Source organism: Equus caballus, chromosome 10, assembly GCF_041296265.1.
Source record: "Equus caballus isolate H_3958 breed thoroughbred chromosome 10, TB-T2T, whole genome shotgun sequence".
Taxonomy (NCBI): Eukaryota; Metazoa; Chordata; class Mammalia; order Perissodactyla; family Equidae; genus Equus; species Equus caballus.
The window spans coordinates 66,465,041-66,484,543 of NC_091693.1; the positions used below are offsets into that span (position 1 = coordinate 66,465,041).

The window sequence follows — 19,503 nt, forward strand, 5'->3', positions numbered from 1 at the left end:
ATACACACACACACACAGATATACATGAATAAGTGAATATACGTGCATGCATCTACTCTGCTACAAGTGTAGGACAGGAAGAAAGCTGATGACATAATAAGGAGGAATAAATGATGGAGAAGGTAAAAGGGAGCAAGAGGAAAGGAGGGGTAGAAGGGAGGAATGAAAGAGACAGACAGAAAAAAATTGTGCACTGCTACCAAAGCCAACAAAGGGAAGTGTTTCAAGAAGAAATGACTCACCAAAGAAAATGTACAGATGGCAGATAAGCACATAAAAAGGTGTTCAACAACATTAGTCATTAGGGAAATGCAAATTAAAACTCCAGTGAGAAACTACTACACACCTAGTAGAATGGCTAAAATTTAAAAGACTGGCCATTCTGAGTGTTAGCAAGGAGGTGGAAGATCTGGAACTCTCATACACTGCCAATGGAAATGCAAAATGGTGAATCACCTTGGAAAACAGCTGTGGCAGTTTCTTAAAAAGTTAAACATCCACTTACCACACGATCTAACCATTCTGCACTTATTTATTTACCCAAGAGAAAAGAAAGCACGTGTCCATACAAAGACTTGTACACAAATGTCTATAGCAGCTTTATTTAAAATAGCCAAGAACTGCAAAGAACCCAGATGTCCATCTCCAGGTGAATGGATAAACAAATTGTGGTATATCTGTATGACGGAATACTACTCAGCAATACAAAGAAATGACATATTGACACATACAACAATATGGATGAAGCTAGACAAAAAACAATAAATACTACATGACTCCATTTATATTAAATTCTAGGAAATGCATTATAATCTATAGTTACAGAAAGCACAGCAGTGGTTGCTTGAGGAAGGGGGCAGAGTTGGGGGGATGGCTATGGTCTTTATTTTGATTGTGGTGATGGTTTCACAGTTGTATACATATGCCAAAACTTACCTAGTTGTACACTTTAAATATGTGCTGTTTATTGACTATCAATTAAACTGCAATAAAGCAATTCTTTTTAAAAGAAGAAAAGAGAATAAGATGTTGAAAGTTGACAGAGTTAAATGTAGAAGGAAGAACCAGAAGAGTAGGAATTAAAATGAGGCCATTTGACAAAAGTTCATTGCTGACTCTGAGAGAGCAGTTCTAATGGAGTTGGGTGAAAGCCAGACTGCCAGAGTTAAGGAATGAGAAGGTGGTAGAAGAATAGAAGCAGTGCATATTTACTGCTCAAACTGCCATGATAAAATACCAGAGACTGGGTGGCTTAAACAACATAAATTTATTTTCTCATAGTTCTGGAAGCTAGAAGTCCAAGATCAAGTGCCAGCATGGTCAGTTTCTGGTGAGAGCTCTCTTCCTTGCTTGCAGATGGCCACATTCTTACTGTGTCCTCACATGGCAGACAGAGAGAGAGAAAGCTCTGGTGTCTCTTCCTCTTCTTATAAGGGCAATAGCCCTATCAGATTAGGGCTCCACCCTCACGACCTCATCTGACCCTAATTACCTCCCAAAGGCCCCATCTCCAGACACCATCACAGTGGGGTTTAGAGCTTCAGTGTAAGAATTTAGGAGGAGACAAAAACATTTAGTCCATAATAGCTCTTTAGCAAGTTTGGTCAGAATTGAGGAGGAAGCTTGAGAGGGTAGAATAATTAAGAATAAAATAGATGTGAATATATTTGTAGGAAGGGGGTGGAAAAGAAGCAACTGAGGATAGAAACGAAAGATGGGCATGGCTGGGATCTCGAGCGCAGGTAAGGGAGTCAGGGAGTTAATGGTTCAATTCAGCAGCTTCTCTGATCCAGGCAAGGCAGTGAGCTACTGCTGGAGATACACGGGCTCATGGAATGCTCTCAACAGCCCCATTAGATGGGGACATCATCCGTTTTTCTAGGTGAGGAAACAGGTTCTCAAAGGTTGAGAAACAGAGCCAGGATCACCAGCTGAGTGTCAGCCCCAGGGTCTGATTGCAGAGCTTGTGTTTTCCTCCCTCTCAGCTCACTCACATCCTTTCTAAGACCTCTTGAGTCTTCTGAACTGATATAATCTATGATTTCCAGGAGACTGGGATAGCCCAAGGGTGTCAGAAACAACCAAGATGGAAACTTTAAACTTTTTACCTACGATTTTTTCTTTTGCCTCATTCTTCTTCAGTAATTCAAATATGGATAACTCCTTATTTCTTTCTTTGAAGAAGAATGGTATTTCCTTTGAAGCCTAATATTTTTCTTTTAGTTAGCATTTTAGGAAAATGTAAAAGAATTCTATGCGTCATGCCTATCACTCCATAACCAACAGGAATACTGGAAGATATGGATTTCCCTTTTTTTCCTCCCCATCTCTCTTTCTCCTCTCTCCTACCTTCCCTCTTCCTGTCCCTCCTTCATCATTACATTGTGTATGACAGCACATATAGCTCATCTCCATCTGCTTATGCTCTACCAGAATGGGCATCCTGAGACAATTTTTCAGATCTTGCAGCCAAGAAGTCCATCAGCAGTATTTCTTGAGAGGCCACTCTATACACAGCCCTCCCACTAGCCACACTGTATAATATAGAATTTGTTTCAGAGCACTTTAGACAACTGCACTCTACTCTGGAAATGGTTATACTTAGCGCTTGACCCCTTCCTTGTACAAAATATCTCTCTTTCCTTCTCTCCTTTGGTCTTTCCTCTCGTCCCCTTTCCTCCTCTTCTCTTCTCTACCTCCCCCACCCCCAACCCCAGCCCATGTACCTAGTCATTTACATGTGTTTGGGGTAGGTTCTGGCTGTGAGATAATTTCATAGGCTGTAAAAACCATGGGACTTACAAATCCAACACATTGAATTCACTTTGGTTTGAAATATTTTAGGAAATAAGTTCAGATCTGAGAAATCATGGTGGAATGGGTCCAACCAGAAGAAGAAATTCTAGAATTGTGAATGGCATAGAGAGCTTCCTGGGAGCCCCAACTCCAAAAGTTCCAGATACCCTTACTCATCCTTCAGAAAGATTCCAGGCTATCAAAAGGTATGGCACCTGGGGGTTATTTAAAATAACAAAAGTGTCTTCTTTTAAGTCAGTGAATAACATTGTTTTATGGGACTGAAGGATACTAAACTCCCAGAGTGACCAGCATGTGTTTAAATTTGAAGACCTTGTATGAAGACATTGTATGAACACTGAGAAGACTCAGCTGCTTCCAGTGCACTCCACTGTATGGTAGAGAGTCAACAGTTCCTAATTTCAACCTCTTTTCTCTTCTCACCTCTCTTCCTTTCTCTTTCTTTTCCCTTCCTTCCTTTCTCCTTCCCTCTCTCTATATTTTTCAAATTCCAAAGAGGGTAGAACACAAGGAAGAAGAATATGGGCCTCTCCAAATTTTCCATGTTTATCCTAAACAGAAAAGCACAGAACTACCCTCACTATTCTAATAAGGATTCTACCATTGCTTAGAATAATAGGATGGTGCTTTGTCAGAGAGGCACGGCCTCAACAGAGACATGTCCCACATCATGCCCTGTATCAGGGTTGCCCTATAATGTCTTGATTTCTTCTCACCATGACAAAGAAAGAGAGATGTTTGTATTCTGTAATAATTGTAAATACTCTGAGTATTTTATTGGGGCATACCAATGACCCTCTACTTTAATTCCGGCAAATTTAAAATAAAAAAAATAATAGGTAAAGCTACTCTGCTATTCAAGATGCCATTAGTCTGACACAGGGTCAGAGTTCAAGTGCCCTAAATACACATTCCCAACGTGTGGATGGAAGATTTAAGACCCATGTGTCCAGTCAAGAGGACCCTTGGGAGGCCACTTCACTCCAGGTACCCCTACAGTTCAGGCCAGGAGGGCACAAAGGAACCTGGGTAGTACAAACACTGGGCCAGGCTATGAAGTTTGGGACTCAGAGGCACTGCTGATGCAAGCTTCAGGCACGTGGGGATCCCCAAGGAGGATGGTGACACATCAGCATCCCCAGTGAATATAAGTAGAAAACACTTGTGGAAAACACTTGAAGTAGGTACGAATCACAGAGACAGGGCCACCTGCTCTCCTGCTGCAACGCCCAGTACACGGCCCCAGGTGTTCCTGTCCTCCAGAGGGCTCTCTAGTTGTCTTTTTGTTATATGTCCACTTACCTCCCATGTTGGGCTCAGATGTCTCTATTCACTTGTCAGGGCTCCAGAGGCTTTCGTGTCTATTCAATTAGAAAAGGTGGGGCTGCGGGACATGATGCTGAACGCCTTCCTCCTCAGGAAGCAAACTATGGCTGACAGAATGAAGAGCCTGGTGAGTGTAGTGAGAAGGTCTCCCTAAAGCTCTCCTCATCTCTCACATTTGAGCAAATAAAAATTCTTAACTTGGAATCTGTTGCTTTCGGCCTATTTGGGTAGGACCACTGGAAATGTAAAGAACTGAGAAAGAGTGTTCAATAAGAAATAGAAAGGAAGCAATTCAAGCTGATTGCAGTCTAGTTTTTAAGACTTGCATTTTTTTCAAGGCCACATTTTGTTTTGTCACTTTCTAAATGGAACTATTTTTAGCACCTGCTCTAGAACATTTGGCCACTCCCGAGTGACCCACAGGTCCTTAAGGGGTTTAGACAAGGTATGTAAAGTCTTTTGCCATCTAATTCACCTCTTATCTTGGTTTTTCAGATGCTACTGCCATGTTTCTATTTAAGGGTTTTATATTAGCCTAATCTGTTAAAAAATATTATAAAAGTCAAACCTTTAATCCATTGTGCATATCATTTCGTTATTCAACGATTCTTTGATACGGAACTCATTAGGCTAATATATGGTAATTTGGGAGAGAAATTACAAGGTTTGCAATCTCTAGGCTTTGTCCCTACCTGTGCCTGTAAAGGAAAGAGGTCAATTTACCTAATCCAGTCTTACAAATGGGATATGATGGAGGCTAGAACTTCTAGATTACTACTGAGCAACGACGGAGGCAAAGGACCCCTTTTAATAAGTAATTGAGATAGTAAATTACTTCTTTTTACTAGAATATTCAAAAAATATTGACCAAATGAAAACTGTAGTAGCTCATTAACTGCGCTTCAGGATTGTACAATGCCTGTCAGATTAGAAAGGGCTCAGGGAATATAATTGTCAATTTTGTCAAGGTCTGGGATTTTAGCCTACCTACCAGCTAGTAAGTTAGCCTGTTACTGTTCTGAGGATGCTGGCAGAAGTCACAAGATTCCTAGGTCAGAGACAAAGAACTTCATTGCTCACAGCAGAGCAGGCAACATGAGCTTCCTGTCTGTGTCAGCTTCCTTTGCCTTCCAAATCCCAAGCGGGCAACATGGAAGAGCCTAAATGCATGCAAGTTTGTGTCACAGTTGAGTAACATTGAGTTTGGGGAATCCACCTCTTTTATAGCCATCTTGCTCTTTTTCCTGGAGGGAGACATTACCTCATCCCTCAAAATTGCTCTCTGCAAACATAATCCCAAGAAATGGCCCAGGTAAAGAGTGGTCAGGGCCTTGCATTCTTGGTTAACTCAGAAAGATGTGCAGGAGCAGGAGAGGCCCATAGAGGAGTGAGGATCGGCAAGCTGACCTTCAGAAAGAATATCTCAATTGTGTGGCCTTTTCTTGCTCTAAGTTTGCTATAAGCTTGTACACCCATATTAGCATGGGGAGTTCCTGGAGCCAACCGTCTAATAGAAAAACTGTCATTCTCTTTTATCACAGGATGAAATTGCGAAAGTCAAGAGAGACGTTATAGTTGAATTTTGTCAGAAGTAAGTATAGTATATGTGAACTACACATGATGATTTCTCTGACTCTGAATTCAATAAATAGCAGTATTATGTAGAAAGCCAGACAATGAATAGGTGCTTTGTGTTTAAATAAGCCAGAGTCCTATTGAATAAAACCAAGTTAAACTGTCCTCTGACACACAGAGGAAGGAGCATCAGAAGTGAAGGACAGGAGGCGTTTTGAAGAGGTCCACACCTCTGCCTTCAGGTCATAGTAACCTGACTAAGATGGAAATTTCTTCTGGGCAGAAGAAATTTCTCTGCGAAAATTTTCTCTGCGAAAAGTCTCCAGGGGAGTAGATCCTGGAACTTGCGTGAGAGAGGGAACAACTTGGATTCACCTTCCAGACACTGTCTTCTTCTGACTTTGCAGATTCAACCGCCACATGTCTCACTACGCCCTTCGGGGTCAGATCATGGCATATTGCAATAGCCTGAGAGCCCTGCTGGAAGACTTCCCTACTGTCAGGGATACCTTCTTCATGGTGGGAAAACCACAAGAAAAGAAGGGACTGAGGGACTCCAAGGAAGGCCTCAAGGCTGACCCCAGGTGCGTGATTTCCTTTAGAGCTGGTCACTGCTCCTCCTCATCCTCCCCTCCTACTGGAGGGCAGGTTAAATTTTGTGTAGAAATCTTGCTCCCTTTACTGCATTTGACCTTGATCTTCTGGTCCAGAAGGGCAAAAGAAAGTTAACACTCCAAGAATAAGCATATCTTTGTATTTGAACCCAGAAGGAATTCTTTGTTTAGGGGCTCTTTGACTGCTTTTTCAATCCATGCCGTTTTGTTTTCCCCTGGAAAGCCCAGAGATTTTCGTCAGTCACACCTTTTTACATAAGCCGGCATCTAAAATCAGGAGACAAATAAGTAAACTTGATCTTGAGCTGTTCTGGCTTCAAATATTTTACTCAATGGAATAGAAGAAATATTTAGAAAAAATAATGCACCAATGCATTGGATAAATTAGAGTCCTTCTGCATTTCTCTGATAGAGAAAAAATATCTATGTAGAGAGATATTAAGTGAAAAGAGTAGAGCTGCTTCCAGACTTCCTTATCATGCTTTATCCAGTTTTCCAAATGTTCTTAAGTCAGCCTACCTAGAGTTCACTCACCTGGATAGAGGAGTTAGTGCACCTGTGTGGTCAGTGACCATGTTTCCTTTAAAATAGAAAGGGGTGTTAGTTATACAGTTATGCAGTCTCCAGGGGGGAGCAAAAACATCCTGTAGGGTGAGTTACCCCCCTCCTTAACCTTTCCCTTACAGCACGGAGCTTAGTGCAAAGTAACAGTAATACTTAATAAATATGATCATGGATGGATAAAAGGGAATTGAGGACCATTTGTATCAGACTACTCTTTCACCCATTCATTCACTCATTCATTATTCAACCATTATTTATTCAGGGCTTACTTAGTACCAGGCACCTTGCTAGGTGCTGGAGTTATAAAGGCGCATAAGTCGTTGACTCTGGCAATATATTCAGTCTAGTTGGGGAAAGCACTGTAAGCAAACAAGCAACTTCAAAGATCTCAAAAATAACATGTTCGAGTTATATGAAAAGTCCTGTGAGGACACAAAAGAGGAAGTGTTTAACTCTAGCTCAGGGCATCAGTGAGAAATTCAAAGGGCTAATTGCCCTTTGTTAATTACAGGTAAATTGGAGTTCACCAAGAAAATGGGGATGATAGAACGGGCTAGAGAATGAAAGAAGTTGGATCCTTAAGCCCTTGACTGACTGATAGCTGGCTATCAAAATAGTGGCCAGTCCTACCTTGATAGTGATAAGGTGCCCAGTTTGTGGGTACCATTGTTTTGTCTCTTGAGCTCAGCCAGTGCATTCACTTGGGTAGACTTCAGGATTTACCTAGTGGGAGATTGCGTTAGAGAGAATAGGCAAGGATGCCTCAGGAGGCTGACAGTTTGCTAAAGGGTTTTACTGGGCATCTGTTGCCCAGTGAGGCTGAAATGCATCTTTCCCCTGTATGAAACATCACAGGATAGTCCTCTAAGACTTCTTAGTTCCATTTTCTCATCCACCTACTAGCCAAGTCAACCATTTATAAGCCCAAACTATATTTGGGATCAAATTTTAAAAATATTTTCCAGAAGTCTGACCACACATTCACTACATTTGTGTTTAGGATAAAATGTATTCAGGAAGTCTATTTTTGGTTCTGATCTGTTTTATTTGCAGCAACCAAATATGGAGGTCAGGAAGGATAGTGGAAAAAAAAATCTCTCTAACTTGTAGGTCTTGCTCTATTCCTTTATTGTTTCTTGTGGATGACTGTGTGTTTCCTAAAAATTAAGGAAAGAGTCATTTAAGCGGGGAGAGCCTAGAGACCTAACTCATCTGGTCAGTTAATGTGTGATAATTTCAAGGTAGGACTTTGGGCCAGGGAAGTATGAGCAAAGTGAATGCCCACCCAGAGCCCAAGTCATATAGTCCGGCAGTGTGTGAGCAGGTCCTGATACAGACACAGTGGTTCCCCACTATACCTGTCTCCTACTTCCTAAACTCTCTGGATTTTAACATGTCCCTTTTAATACACACACAAAATGCAACATAGGGAAAGCAACTTCTCTCTTCCGTGGAAGTTTGGAAAAGGTACTGTGTAATATTCTTCCTAACTCCAAAGTCTATGATTCCATATACTAAGTTTTAGAAAAACTTGAACCTCAGCCACAAGAAGGTGTAGTGAAGAGAACCACGGCCTGGGAGCTAGAATATTTGGACTTTACCCAGCTCAATCATAAGTTGTTTTGAGGTCTCTGGCAAATCACTTTTCTTCAATCTCTGGACTTCAACTCTGCATCTGATGAGTGAGGAAATTGAAGCAGCTCTCTGAAGTTAAACACGCAAAGATTCTTAGTGCTAAGGTGTCTAGAGCTTGATTCCAAGGAATGGGACTGCTGAGGAAAGACTTCCTGCAAAGGAGCCATTTAAGAGTGTTCGTGATAAATGAAATCATCCCAGACCGAGGTCAGCTAGAGCTGAAGGGACAGAGTTGAGGAATGAGGATCATGGAGGACAGAGGTGCTCACCTTATTTATAAAATAAGGAGTTGGGTTAGATCGAGGATAAGAAATAAGTTTTATTTTAAATGTCAGTTCAACAGTGTGTTAGCACCTGCTGAGGATTCTGAGAAATCCCAAGCTTATGAGACTGTTGTCATTGATTGGCAATGTCTGCCAAGGTTTAGGAAAGGGACTCCTTACTTGTGTTTTCCTTCCCTTGACTAGAAGAGCCCCATAAATTCTGTAGGTCTAAAATTCTAAGATGTAGCTTAGTCCTTAAAAGACTGTAATGTGGGGCTGGCCCTGTGGCCGAGTGGTTAAGTTCACGTGCTCCGCTGCAGGCAGCCCAGTGTTTCGTTGGTTCGAATCCTGGGCACGGACATGGAACTGCTCTTCAAACCACACTGAGGCAGCGTCCCACATACCACAACTAGAAGGACCCACAACGAAGAATATACAACTATGTACTGGGGGACATTGGGGAGAAAAAGGAAAAAAATAAAATCTAAAAAACAAAAAAAAGACTGTAATGTACTGTTTCGTTTTAGCAGAGACCCTTGCCCCTCACCCAGAGTCTCTATAGAAGAGGAGCCAAGGGGAGCTCTCCTCTCAAGGACACCCCTTGAGTCCTCAGGCCCTTCATGGCTCCAGAGGAGACTGGAGTCTGGAAACTAGCATGACACTGGCCGTACTCCCAAGAACAAGAACAAGGCTGATGGAGGAGCAAAGAAGGGACAGAGAAAGAGGACACTAACATTAATTGAACCCTTCCTTTGTGACAGGCAGAGCCACGGCTATCCCATACTGCTGCTTTATGCGGATTAGAAAAAGGTACCCCTTCCTCTGGGCAAGTGTAGCTCCATGCCAGGATGCAGAGCTTGGCAAGTAAAGTATAGGCTGGATCTCGGCCACTGCTGGTTGCCTCAGGGTACAACCTGAACAAGAGCACGTGAAAGCCTTGATGCCAAGTTCTGTACAGCAATGGATTAGACATGGCCCTTGCCCTTCAGGCAAAGGGAAATAGGTAACTACAGTACATTGTCATAAAGGATAAAATAAAAATATAGTGAAAGCACCCACCAGGAAATGTTCAGTATTGTCTGAAGAATTGGGGAGGTGGGGATAGGGAGCAAGGCAGGCTTCAGGGAAGAGGGGACACTTAGCCTGGGTCTTGAAGGATGACTAGTGTTTCAGCGGACAAGGAAAAGAAATTTAGTTCAAGCTGGGAGACATGCATGTTCAAAGGCACAGAGATGTGAGACAGCAGGTGGACTTCTGAGTGACTCCTATCCAGAGTATGTGAGGGTGAGCTGCAAGAAGCAGGATGCATAGAGCGATGGGTAAGGTCCGGAAGTCTGGTGTTTGTCCTTCAACAAACAGGGAGAAGGGAAACAAGATGATTGTCAGGGACATCATGTAGGAAGCTACTGAAACTGTACAGACAAGAGATAGTCAGGAGGTGAAATCAACAAGGCCAGATGCTGGATTTAATGTGGGACTGAGGGAGAAAGAGAAATCTAGGAAGTCACCCAGAGTCTCTGGCAGGGCCATTATTGGGTGATGGGTACAGAGTTTCAATTTTGGAGGATGGAAAAAAAAGTTCAGGAGATAGATGGTGGTGATGGTTGCACAACAATGTGAATGTACTTAATGCCATTGGACTATACACTTAAAAATGGTTAAAATGGTAAGTTTTATGTTACATTTATCTTTACACAATTTTTTTAAATGGGGGAAAAAAGGATAACAATGACATTAAGAGGAAGAGATGTGGAGAAGGAGATAATGAATCATGACTCAGAAGCCTAAGCTGTGAATTTCTTCCATTGAGCTCCCGACAAGTCTCAGGAGCTTCTTATTCTGGATATTCTCTGCACCTTCATATTATTCCATTCTGTCATGCTTCTATCATAGAGTTATGTTTGCACATCTAGCTGCCTCTGGAGTCTAAGATCCTTGAGGGCAGAGGCTGTCTTCATTTCATATCCTGGGTGTGTACCTCTGCCTTTGACCTTGGTTGAAAGGATGTGTAGATGGAGTGGGGGAGGGAAGGGAGATGGTGCAGGAAGTGGAGAGAGTTCCAGCCAGCGGCCTTTAATTCAATTACGAAATAATAGACCATGTCATCAAGTGCTGACAAGAATTTGGTATGAGGCTTAAAGAAGACTTGGAATTACTGAAAAGGAAATGGACATAAAAGCTGATCAAAGGAAAGAAAAAGGATTGTCCCGGAGTGACACAGCTCAGGCTGGAAACCATTTACTTGTTGTTACATCAATATAATTAACCGTATGATTTCCTCCAGCTGTGCTCAGCAGCACACAACTAGAAGCAGAATCAGAATAGCTGGAGGGATCCAGAGGTGGGGTTTTGCTAGGTAGATGAGTTGAGAGTACAAAGAGTTGAAGGTGAGAGAGTAGTTCATGTGCTTGACTGTGAGACCCAGTCTGGGTAGGGAAGTGAGATCAGAATGGGACTGACAGATGGAAGGGGAGACTGGAAGCCTGGATGACATCAAAGAGCATATTTTATGGGGATGAAGGAGGTTTAGTGGGAGTGAATGAGAAAACTGGAGGAATAAAAGATCGAGCTGGGAAAGTGGGATGTTTAAGTCTTGGGAGGTGACATGGTCTCAGGTGATGATAAGGTCTGGAGCGTGGCTCCGGAGTGAGCATCTGAAGGGGAGTGAAGGTGAAGAGGGGCCATATTGAGCAGGTCAAGGAACTGTCAGGCCAAGGAGGTGTGCGCCATCTACAAGGTAGGGAGGAATCCTCCTTGTAGGGCTGAGAACTGGGCTATGCTCCTGTACTGGGCACCCAAAGCTTTCTGCAGCCCTCTCTTCCCCTCAGCAGATGGCTGCTCGTTGCAGGCAGAGGTGGAAGTGGCAGGAAATAACGAGATGGGAAGTAAAGGATAATACTTAGGAGAGGGCCCTATGGCTCCAGGGTCGTATGTGCTTCCCAGAGGCCAAGGACAGGTTCACCCATGCTGCTGCCAGCCCCATGGCCCACAGGCCCGTGTGCTCAGACACAGGCCTCGTGACTTTTTATTATTGATATTCAACATTCCTTGGGGGACCTTCAAACACTGTGAACTGAATAATAGAGATAAGACCGGATTAGGCTGGCTTTGATCTGCTCCAGGACAGGCTAGTCTGACTTTGCGGTTGCTGAAATAAAGGAAATTCTCCGAACTAACACCGTACTTTGTTCCTGAGCTTTGAATTACCTGATTAAAACGCTGAGACTTGAAAGGTGGTTTTAAAGCCAATGATTCACTCCAAGTAGAGTTTTAATGATTTCAAAAGTCTCCCATTCAGAATGTTTGAGATTGAAAACCTTCAGTTCTCAGTTAAAATGAATTACATTTTACTTTAAGTGGAAAGGGTCATCTGAATTTCTCATAGAGACCCAGAAATAATAACAACAGTCAAAAAATGCCACCTATGATTTCCAAAATGCCCCTTAGAAGGCAAGACCCTCCCGTGGAGAGTCCTTGCTAGAGACAATGGAAATAGGAATGACAACTGGGTGCGAGTGTGAGAGAGCGATGGGGTCAGTAGGACCTGAGGAGTAAAGGAGAAAAGTCTGAAAATGACTCTCTGGTCTCTGGTTTGGGGGGTGGGGGATGTGGTTCTTTTTACACAGGATGGGGCACAGGATTGGGGAGGAAGGGGGTAAGGAGCTCAATTCTTTCCTCTTTTGACTGAGGCGGTCTGAGGCACTGCCATCCGGGATGAAGCAAGTTGGAACTCTGGAGCTGTGGAGGGAGGGCCTGCAAATGTGGATTCAGGAGTCCCTGGTGAATGGATGGTAGTTGCAGCCGGAGGAGTGAACACAATTGCCCAGGACAGGAGAGAGAGCGAGAAGAGCAGGGAAGAGAGCTGAGGTGGACCCGAGGCGCCCTGGGCAGGGGACGGTGTGGAAGGAGGGGCTCCATATCCGCTGTACACTTCCTTCTGCTGTTTGTCTGTCAGGCCTGCCTGGTCTAGCACAACCAAGACAGGCCTGAGGTGTCACTAGTCTCTGGCCTTCCCCCATAACCCTCAATTCTAGGACATCCCCTCATTAGCGTGTTCAAGTCCCCCCTTCTTAACAGATTACTACTGCTGGGCCACATGCATCCCTTGGCCCCCACCCACCCCTGGCCACTTTGCCAGACACCCACACCTTAGCATCATAATGACAAACTTTATATAGCACCTCACAATTTATAAAATACCTTTCACGTGCTTGATACTCTTTTTAAAAATTATTTCTTTCACCAATCCTATGAGTTAGAAATTATTATTCACTTTTTATGGATGAAAAGACTCACAGAGGACAGTTTGTGTAAGGCCACACAGCTCTGAGTGATGGGAGCTGGTCTCAAAATTGGGTCCTCTGATGCCAGATTCCACATCTGTTAACTGCACATATCACCATCTTCCACACCAGATGAACACAATTAATTAGACTTGAAGGCGCCGAATCCATCCAAGCAGGAAACAGCTCCCCGACACCCCCTCGCCACCCTGTTACAGTGGGCTGCCTCAGTCCTGAGATGATTATAGTCACCTCCCCCCAGCAAGTGTAGAATAAAGATCACGAGCTTCCACTTGTGTGAAGGTCAAAAATAGGCAAAACCCAACAAAATAATCTTTTAATGGTGCATCCATTTGTGGTAAAACTACGAAGAAGAGCTAGCATTGATTAATGTAAAATTCAGGAGGGTGGTCACCCGGGAGGTAGATGTTGGGCTTCAAAGGAACTGGTGACATTCTATTTCGCAGGCCAGGTAGTGGGTACCTGGGCTTGTGTGAATCCTTAAACTAGACATATATGGATTATGTGTCTGTATATAAACCTACAACAGAGACAGCTATATGGCTGCATAAGAAACGATAAGGTATGTGGAGGAGGAAGAAAGCAGAGGGGAGAGAGAAGGAAAAGAGGGCGGGAGTCTAGAGAACCTGGCAAGAAATGTGGTGGGGAGGGGAGGAAAATAGAGGTTGGTCTTTAGAGCCTGGATTCTGGGACTGGACAGATCTGCATTTAAATCTTAATTTCATCTCTTAGGAGCTGGGTAGGCAAGATCTATGTAACCTCGTAGGGCCTCAGTCTCCTCATCTGTGAAACAGGAACAAAATACGTACATCCTTAGGCTGTCATAAGAATTAAGTGAGAAAATATGGAACACCCAGGATGGCACGAGCCATCTAATTCGTGCTCTTTCTTTCCTTTCTGACCACAGCTTCCCTCCCTCCATGCCCACTCCTTCCTCCAACACAGCTGAGGCTAAAACCAGTCCAACTGCTCTTCTCCTGTTGAGATATTTATAACTGTGGCCCCCTGTGAGCAGTCTGCAGCCGTAGGCCTGGTGCCCTTGGGCCTGGAGGCTTGGCTCGTGTGTCGCCACAGCCTAGGCTGGAGGGAAGCCATATAAATAGCTCATACTGAGGATGCCTCATTTTTAGAGAGAAATGCTACTCGTGTTTTCTTCTAATGCTGCAGGACCTTTCAGCCGCGGCCACGACGTTTGCTGTCTGATGACGGGGAAGTCTTCCTCAATTTATGGTTCATACCCCATCCTGCTGAAGTGCTGGTTATGTTTAAAACTCTGCCAGAAGAGGTTTGTGTTTTTTTTCTGTGTGCCAGAATGGAAACTGGCTGTTTTTTTTTTGTCTCACGCTTAAACGTATCAATTTCAGAGAACGTTTCTTATTTCTTCCTGGGACGAATAACTGACATCTTCTCACAGCTCCTAATATTTCTGCCTGCTTTATTATCATTTCTCTTGGGCCTCATTATTTCATGAGTTCTGTTTCTCCCTGGTCATTGATGAACACTAATTGGAGCTTCCAACATTCCTTATTAATCCTCAATTTCCTCCCCAACCCTTCGAGAAAACCCTGCCCTGATGCTCTGAAGCTAATGAGAGGCTATCACCCTTAATCACAGTCATTAGCAGGCTACTGCTTTTGAGGGGTTGCTCTTAGTACCTAACTTACTGATAGAGGGTAACCATAAAAAAAAAACAGTGGATATAGAAATACATAAAGCACTCAAATAAATATTTGCTAAATTCCGTGCAATTTTGAAAATGGCAATTTGGGAACATCCTGACTTTTCTTTGTAAGTGAAAAGCTGTTTAGCAACCTAAATTTCTCACCCTTTTTTCCTTCCACCTCCTCCCCTCCAGCTCTGAGGTGCAATTAACAAGTAAAATTGTATATATTTAAAGTGTACAACATGATGATTTGCTATACCTATACATTGTGAAATGACCACCACAATTAAGTTAATTAACATATCCATCACCTCTCAAAGTTATCTTTTTTGGTGGTGAGAACAACTATCTACTCTCTCAGCAAATTTCAAGTATACAATACAGTATTATTAAGTATAGGCACCATGTTGTACATTACATCGTCAGAACTTATTTGTCGTATAACTGAAAGTTTGTACCCTTTGACCAGCATCTTCTCATTTCCCCCACCCACTGGCAACAACTTTTCTATGAGTTTGACTTTGTTTTAGATTCCACACATGAGTGAGATCATATAGTATGTATCTTCTGTCTGGTTTATTTCACTTAGCGTAATATCCTCCAGGTTCATTCACATTGTTGTGAATGGCAGGGTTTCCTTCATTTTTATGTCTGAATAATACTCCTGTGCATATGTGTGTGTGTGTGTATCACATTTTCTATATCCATTTATCCATCCACTGGACACTTAGGTTGTTACCATGTCTTGGCTAATGTGAGTGATGCTGCAATGCACATGAGAGTACAGATAATCTCTTTGAGATACTGATTTTCTTTCTTTTGGCTATATACCCAGAAGTGGGATTGCTGGATCATATGGTAGTTCTACATGCAAAAACTGGACCCCTATCTAATACCACTCACACAAATTAACTTGAAATGGATTAAAGACTTAAATATAAGACTGGAAACTGCAAAACTCTTAGAGGAAAACAGAGGAAAAGCTTCTTCACATCCATCTTGGTGATTTTTTTGGATATGACCCCAAAAGCACAGGCAACAAAAGCAAAAATAAATGAGTAGGACAACATCAAACTAAAAAACTTCTGCACAGCTAAGGAAACAATCAACAAAATGAAAAGGCAACCTACGCAATGGAAGAAAATATTTGCAAACCACATATCTGATAAGGGAGTAATACTTCAAATAATACCTAAAATAAGGAACTCATATAACTCAATGGCAAAGAAAACAAAAAAACCCAATAATCTGATTAAAAATGGGCAAAGGACCTGAATAGACATTTTTCCAAAGGAGACATACAAATGACCAACAGGTACATGGAAAATGTGCTCGTCATCACTAATCATCAGAGAAATGCAAATCGAAGCCACAATGAGATAGTGCCTCATACTTGTTAGAATGGCTATTATCAAAAAGACAAGAGACCATATGTATTGACAAGGATGGGGAGAAAAGAGAAGCCTTGAGCACTATTGGTGGGAATGTAAATTGGTGCGGCCATTATGGAAAACAGTATAGAGTTTCCTCAAAAAATTAAAAATAGACCTACACTTTCTTTCATTGAAAAATTTTTAGATGTTTTTTAAAATATATAAAAATACTACCTTCTGCACTTAAATCGTAATTTTTCACTCTTTCTTCACTTGAATGTTGCTGATATTTATGATCCAGTGTTTGGTTTTCAGTCATGTGCTTAAACCGTGTTAGTAGATATCTTGCTTTGCTTACAGGTATTCCCTCAGGGCAATGTTGTCTGAATATGGGGTCCCTTCTAGAAATTTACGTATGACCCTTGTATGACTTCATTGATAGTCATACAAACACATTTTGATGGTGTTTATGACCACCAATGGCTTTCAACAAAGAGAAACAAATTGTTTAACCACCACCTCCCCCCGCCCCCACAGGAGTTACCTTGTCCAAAGGCATATAACCCACTTCATGAATAGGTTTGTTGGTCTTTTTTTCAGATATTATCCTGTAATTATTATCCTGTATTATGCTCTGAAAATGTTTATCTAAATATTCTTGTTTAAAGATATTGTCCCTAATCAATGCTCATATGTTTTTATATACCTCTTAGAAACTTCTTAAAACTCATTTCCTTGTATTGATTTTACCCACAGGCAGCTTTCAGAGCCTTGAAGCTAACTCTGCAGCTGATAGCCCCTCTCCACGACATTGTGGCCTACCTTTTCAGTTTTGCTAAACTTGGAAATTGTCCAGCATGTTTTGAATTTCCTCTAAGTCCTAACCCTTCGAGAGGTGACTGGGGAGGAACTGAGAGCATCGGTAAGTGATTAAAGGTGGTTAAAAGCACCTTCACTATTCAGTTGAAATTCTGTGACACTTCTTACCCCCAGCTTTATTGAGGTATAATTGACAAATAAAATTACAAGATATTTAAAGTGTATGATGTGATGATTTGATATGTGTATACATTGTGAATGGATTTTCCCCATCTAGTTAATTACTGTGAAGCTCTTTTGTTTTTAAAGATTTTATTTTTTCCTTTTTCTCCCCAAAGCCCCCTGGTACATAGTTGTATATTCTTTGTTGTGGGTCCTTCTAGTTGTGGCATGTGGGACGCTGCCTCAGCGTGGTTTGATAAGCAGTGCCATGTCCGCGCCCAGGATTCGAACGAATGAAACACTGGGCCGCCTACAGCGGAGCATGTGAACTTAACCACTCGGCCACGGGGCCAGCCCCAACTGTGAAGCTCTTAATACTTGGAAAGATAGAACTAAAATATTTTCTCAAAAATGACAGTGGTAAGAAGGGGAAAGGGAAAGTCCCATTATGTACTGTCTCCAAACTGATTAATTCCACATTTACAGGTTAAACCACGAAGAACACCAAGTTAGAAGTTGGGGGCCTGGGATTTACCCTGCCTCTGCCACTTGGTTCCTAGAAGCTGAGTACTTTACTCTCTGGGTCCCTGTCCATCGATGAAATGGGAATGATGACACTTGTCTCATAAAGATATTCTATGGGTTAAAATCTGTAAAATTTCTGGAAGGATGTACAAGCCCCCATTAAATATTAGTTTTCTTTCATTCCGTTTTCCCTACTGTCCTTTGTAAACTAGCAGGGCAAGCTCAGAGCCAGGCATTCACAGTCAAGAAGGTTGCAGACAGCCCTGGGTGGGCTAACAATAACCCAATATCCTTGTAGCAAGAACAATTGAGGCTTGCGTATCATCTGCCCAGCACCAATCCATGAACTCCACCTCAGAACCAGGTTCTAAGAAAAACGCACGAGGCAAAGTAAAGGCACCGAAATGCTTAGTAAATTGGGTTTATCAGAAGCAGAGAAACTGATTTTGTTATTTTAATGATTTGACTCCCATCCAAATTATGTCATTAGTCATGTAAATATTAATCAATTAATAACAATATATTATAACATAGTAGCCAAAGATCTTAAAGGATGAGAAGAGCCAAAGAAATGAGGTAATATGCTTATTTAAACCTAGTGGACTTAAAACAAATGTGATCTCACCCGAATCTATCCTTCTCTAGCCGATACATAAAGGAAATAGGTTTGTGGGAGAGTCTGACTTGTCTGCTGGTAGATTTGCACTGTGCTAATGAACACTGAAGGAATCTGTAAACATTCAGACGGGAGACTCAGGGAAGGGTACAAGTGGTGATCGGAGAGGAAGATCGATGCCTACGTCTGAGGAGAGGCAGCGTGAAGAAGGGGCGGGTTGGTGCCGCCTCAACAGAAATCCCAGAATTGTTGCAGACTAATGAGCTTCAAAACTACTAGCCGATCTTCAATGTAAGCATCAGAGACTAGAGAAGTTCCAAAGCATTCTTAGGTCTTTTCCTTTTAGTAATCGGGGACTATTGTAAAAGGGGTTTACTCAGAAGATAAGCTGAGACACTATTAGGGGGCTTCCTGGATGTTGGGAGGTGATGGGGACTGGGTTTCAGATGAGGGACAGGAGAAAGGAGGATGGGCAGGGAAAGATGCCATCCCACCCTTGAGATGGGGAGACAGGTTTCTATGAGGATGAATTAGAAGTGGAGATAGAGCCAAAGCCATGTTTCCATAGGAATTCACTGCATAGGAAGCCCTACAGCGGCTGGGAGGGCAGAGCCTGCAGGGCAGGTGAGCTGGGGGTCTTGCCTTCACTTGAATCAGTGGAGGAAAACAGGAGGGATGGTCCTGGCGAGAGAAGAAAAGGACACTTGCAAGGGCAACAGGCCAGCCCAGAGAAATGGTGAACTCACCAGTGTGGCACTGAGGAACAGTGGGAAATGAGGCCAAATTGAGGACCTAGAATTCAGGATGAAGGAAATTGGTTTCTTACTATTTATATACTTCTGAACCGGAAAGCATTGGAATATGTGGGGCTAGGCTTTCTGAGGTGTGCAATTAGAGACACGTACTTTGTCATGTTGCCAGTAAAAACATTTGTGCTCCAGGGAGAATGTGCAAAGTTTTGCATACTCTGCTTTGCTGAAAATAGATAAAGAGCAAACTGAACTAAAAAAATCCCACTCTCAGATAATCATCTTTTTTAAATGGGTAGGCTGCTCAGTTGTTGGCCTGCTTCCCAGAGGAGGCAAGGAGAGTTAAGGTGAAAGGATGAGATGGGGCTGTTCATATACCCACCCAACTCCTTTTTGGAGTTAGATAAAATGACTTTCGAGGACTTACATGCTTTAAAATAGTTTTTAAAGGGACACTCCAGATTTCAGCTTTGGTCCTCCCGCTGACTGAGGAAGCAG

The 19,503-nt window shown here is 42.5% G+C and overlaps 1 protein-coding gene across 5 annotated transcripts in view; it reads left to right on the forward strand.

Annotated features, from left to right (window-relative positions):
• LOC102147786 (uncharacterized) overlaps positions 1-19,503 on the forward strand; it is a 165,451-nt gene that overhangs the window by 90,782 nt on the left and 55,166 nt on the right. For all 5 annotated transcript variants that reach the window (XM_023650884.2, XM_023650885.2, XM_070225345.1 and 2 more), the window contains 6 exons: positions 2,845-3,002; positions 4,159-4,270; positions 5,685-5,734; positions 6,126-6,302; positions 14,266-14,383; positions 16,891-17,056. In XM_023650884.2, coding sequence (XP_023506652.2) covers positions 2,845-3,002; positions 4,159-4,270; positions 5,685-5,734; positions 6,126-6,302; positions 14,266-14,383; positions 16,891-17,056 — 781 coding nt within the window. The remainder of the gene's footprint in view (positions 1-2,844; positions 3,003-4,158; positions 4,271-5,684; positions 5,735-6,125; positions 6,303-14,265; positions 14,384-16,890; positions 17,057-19,503) is intronic.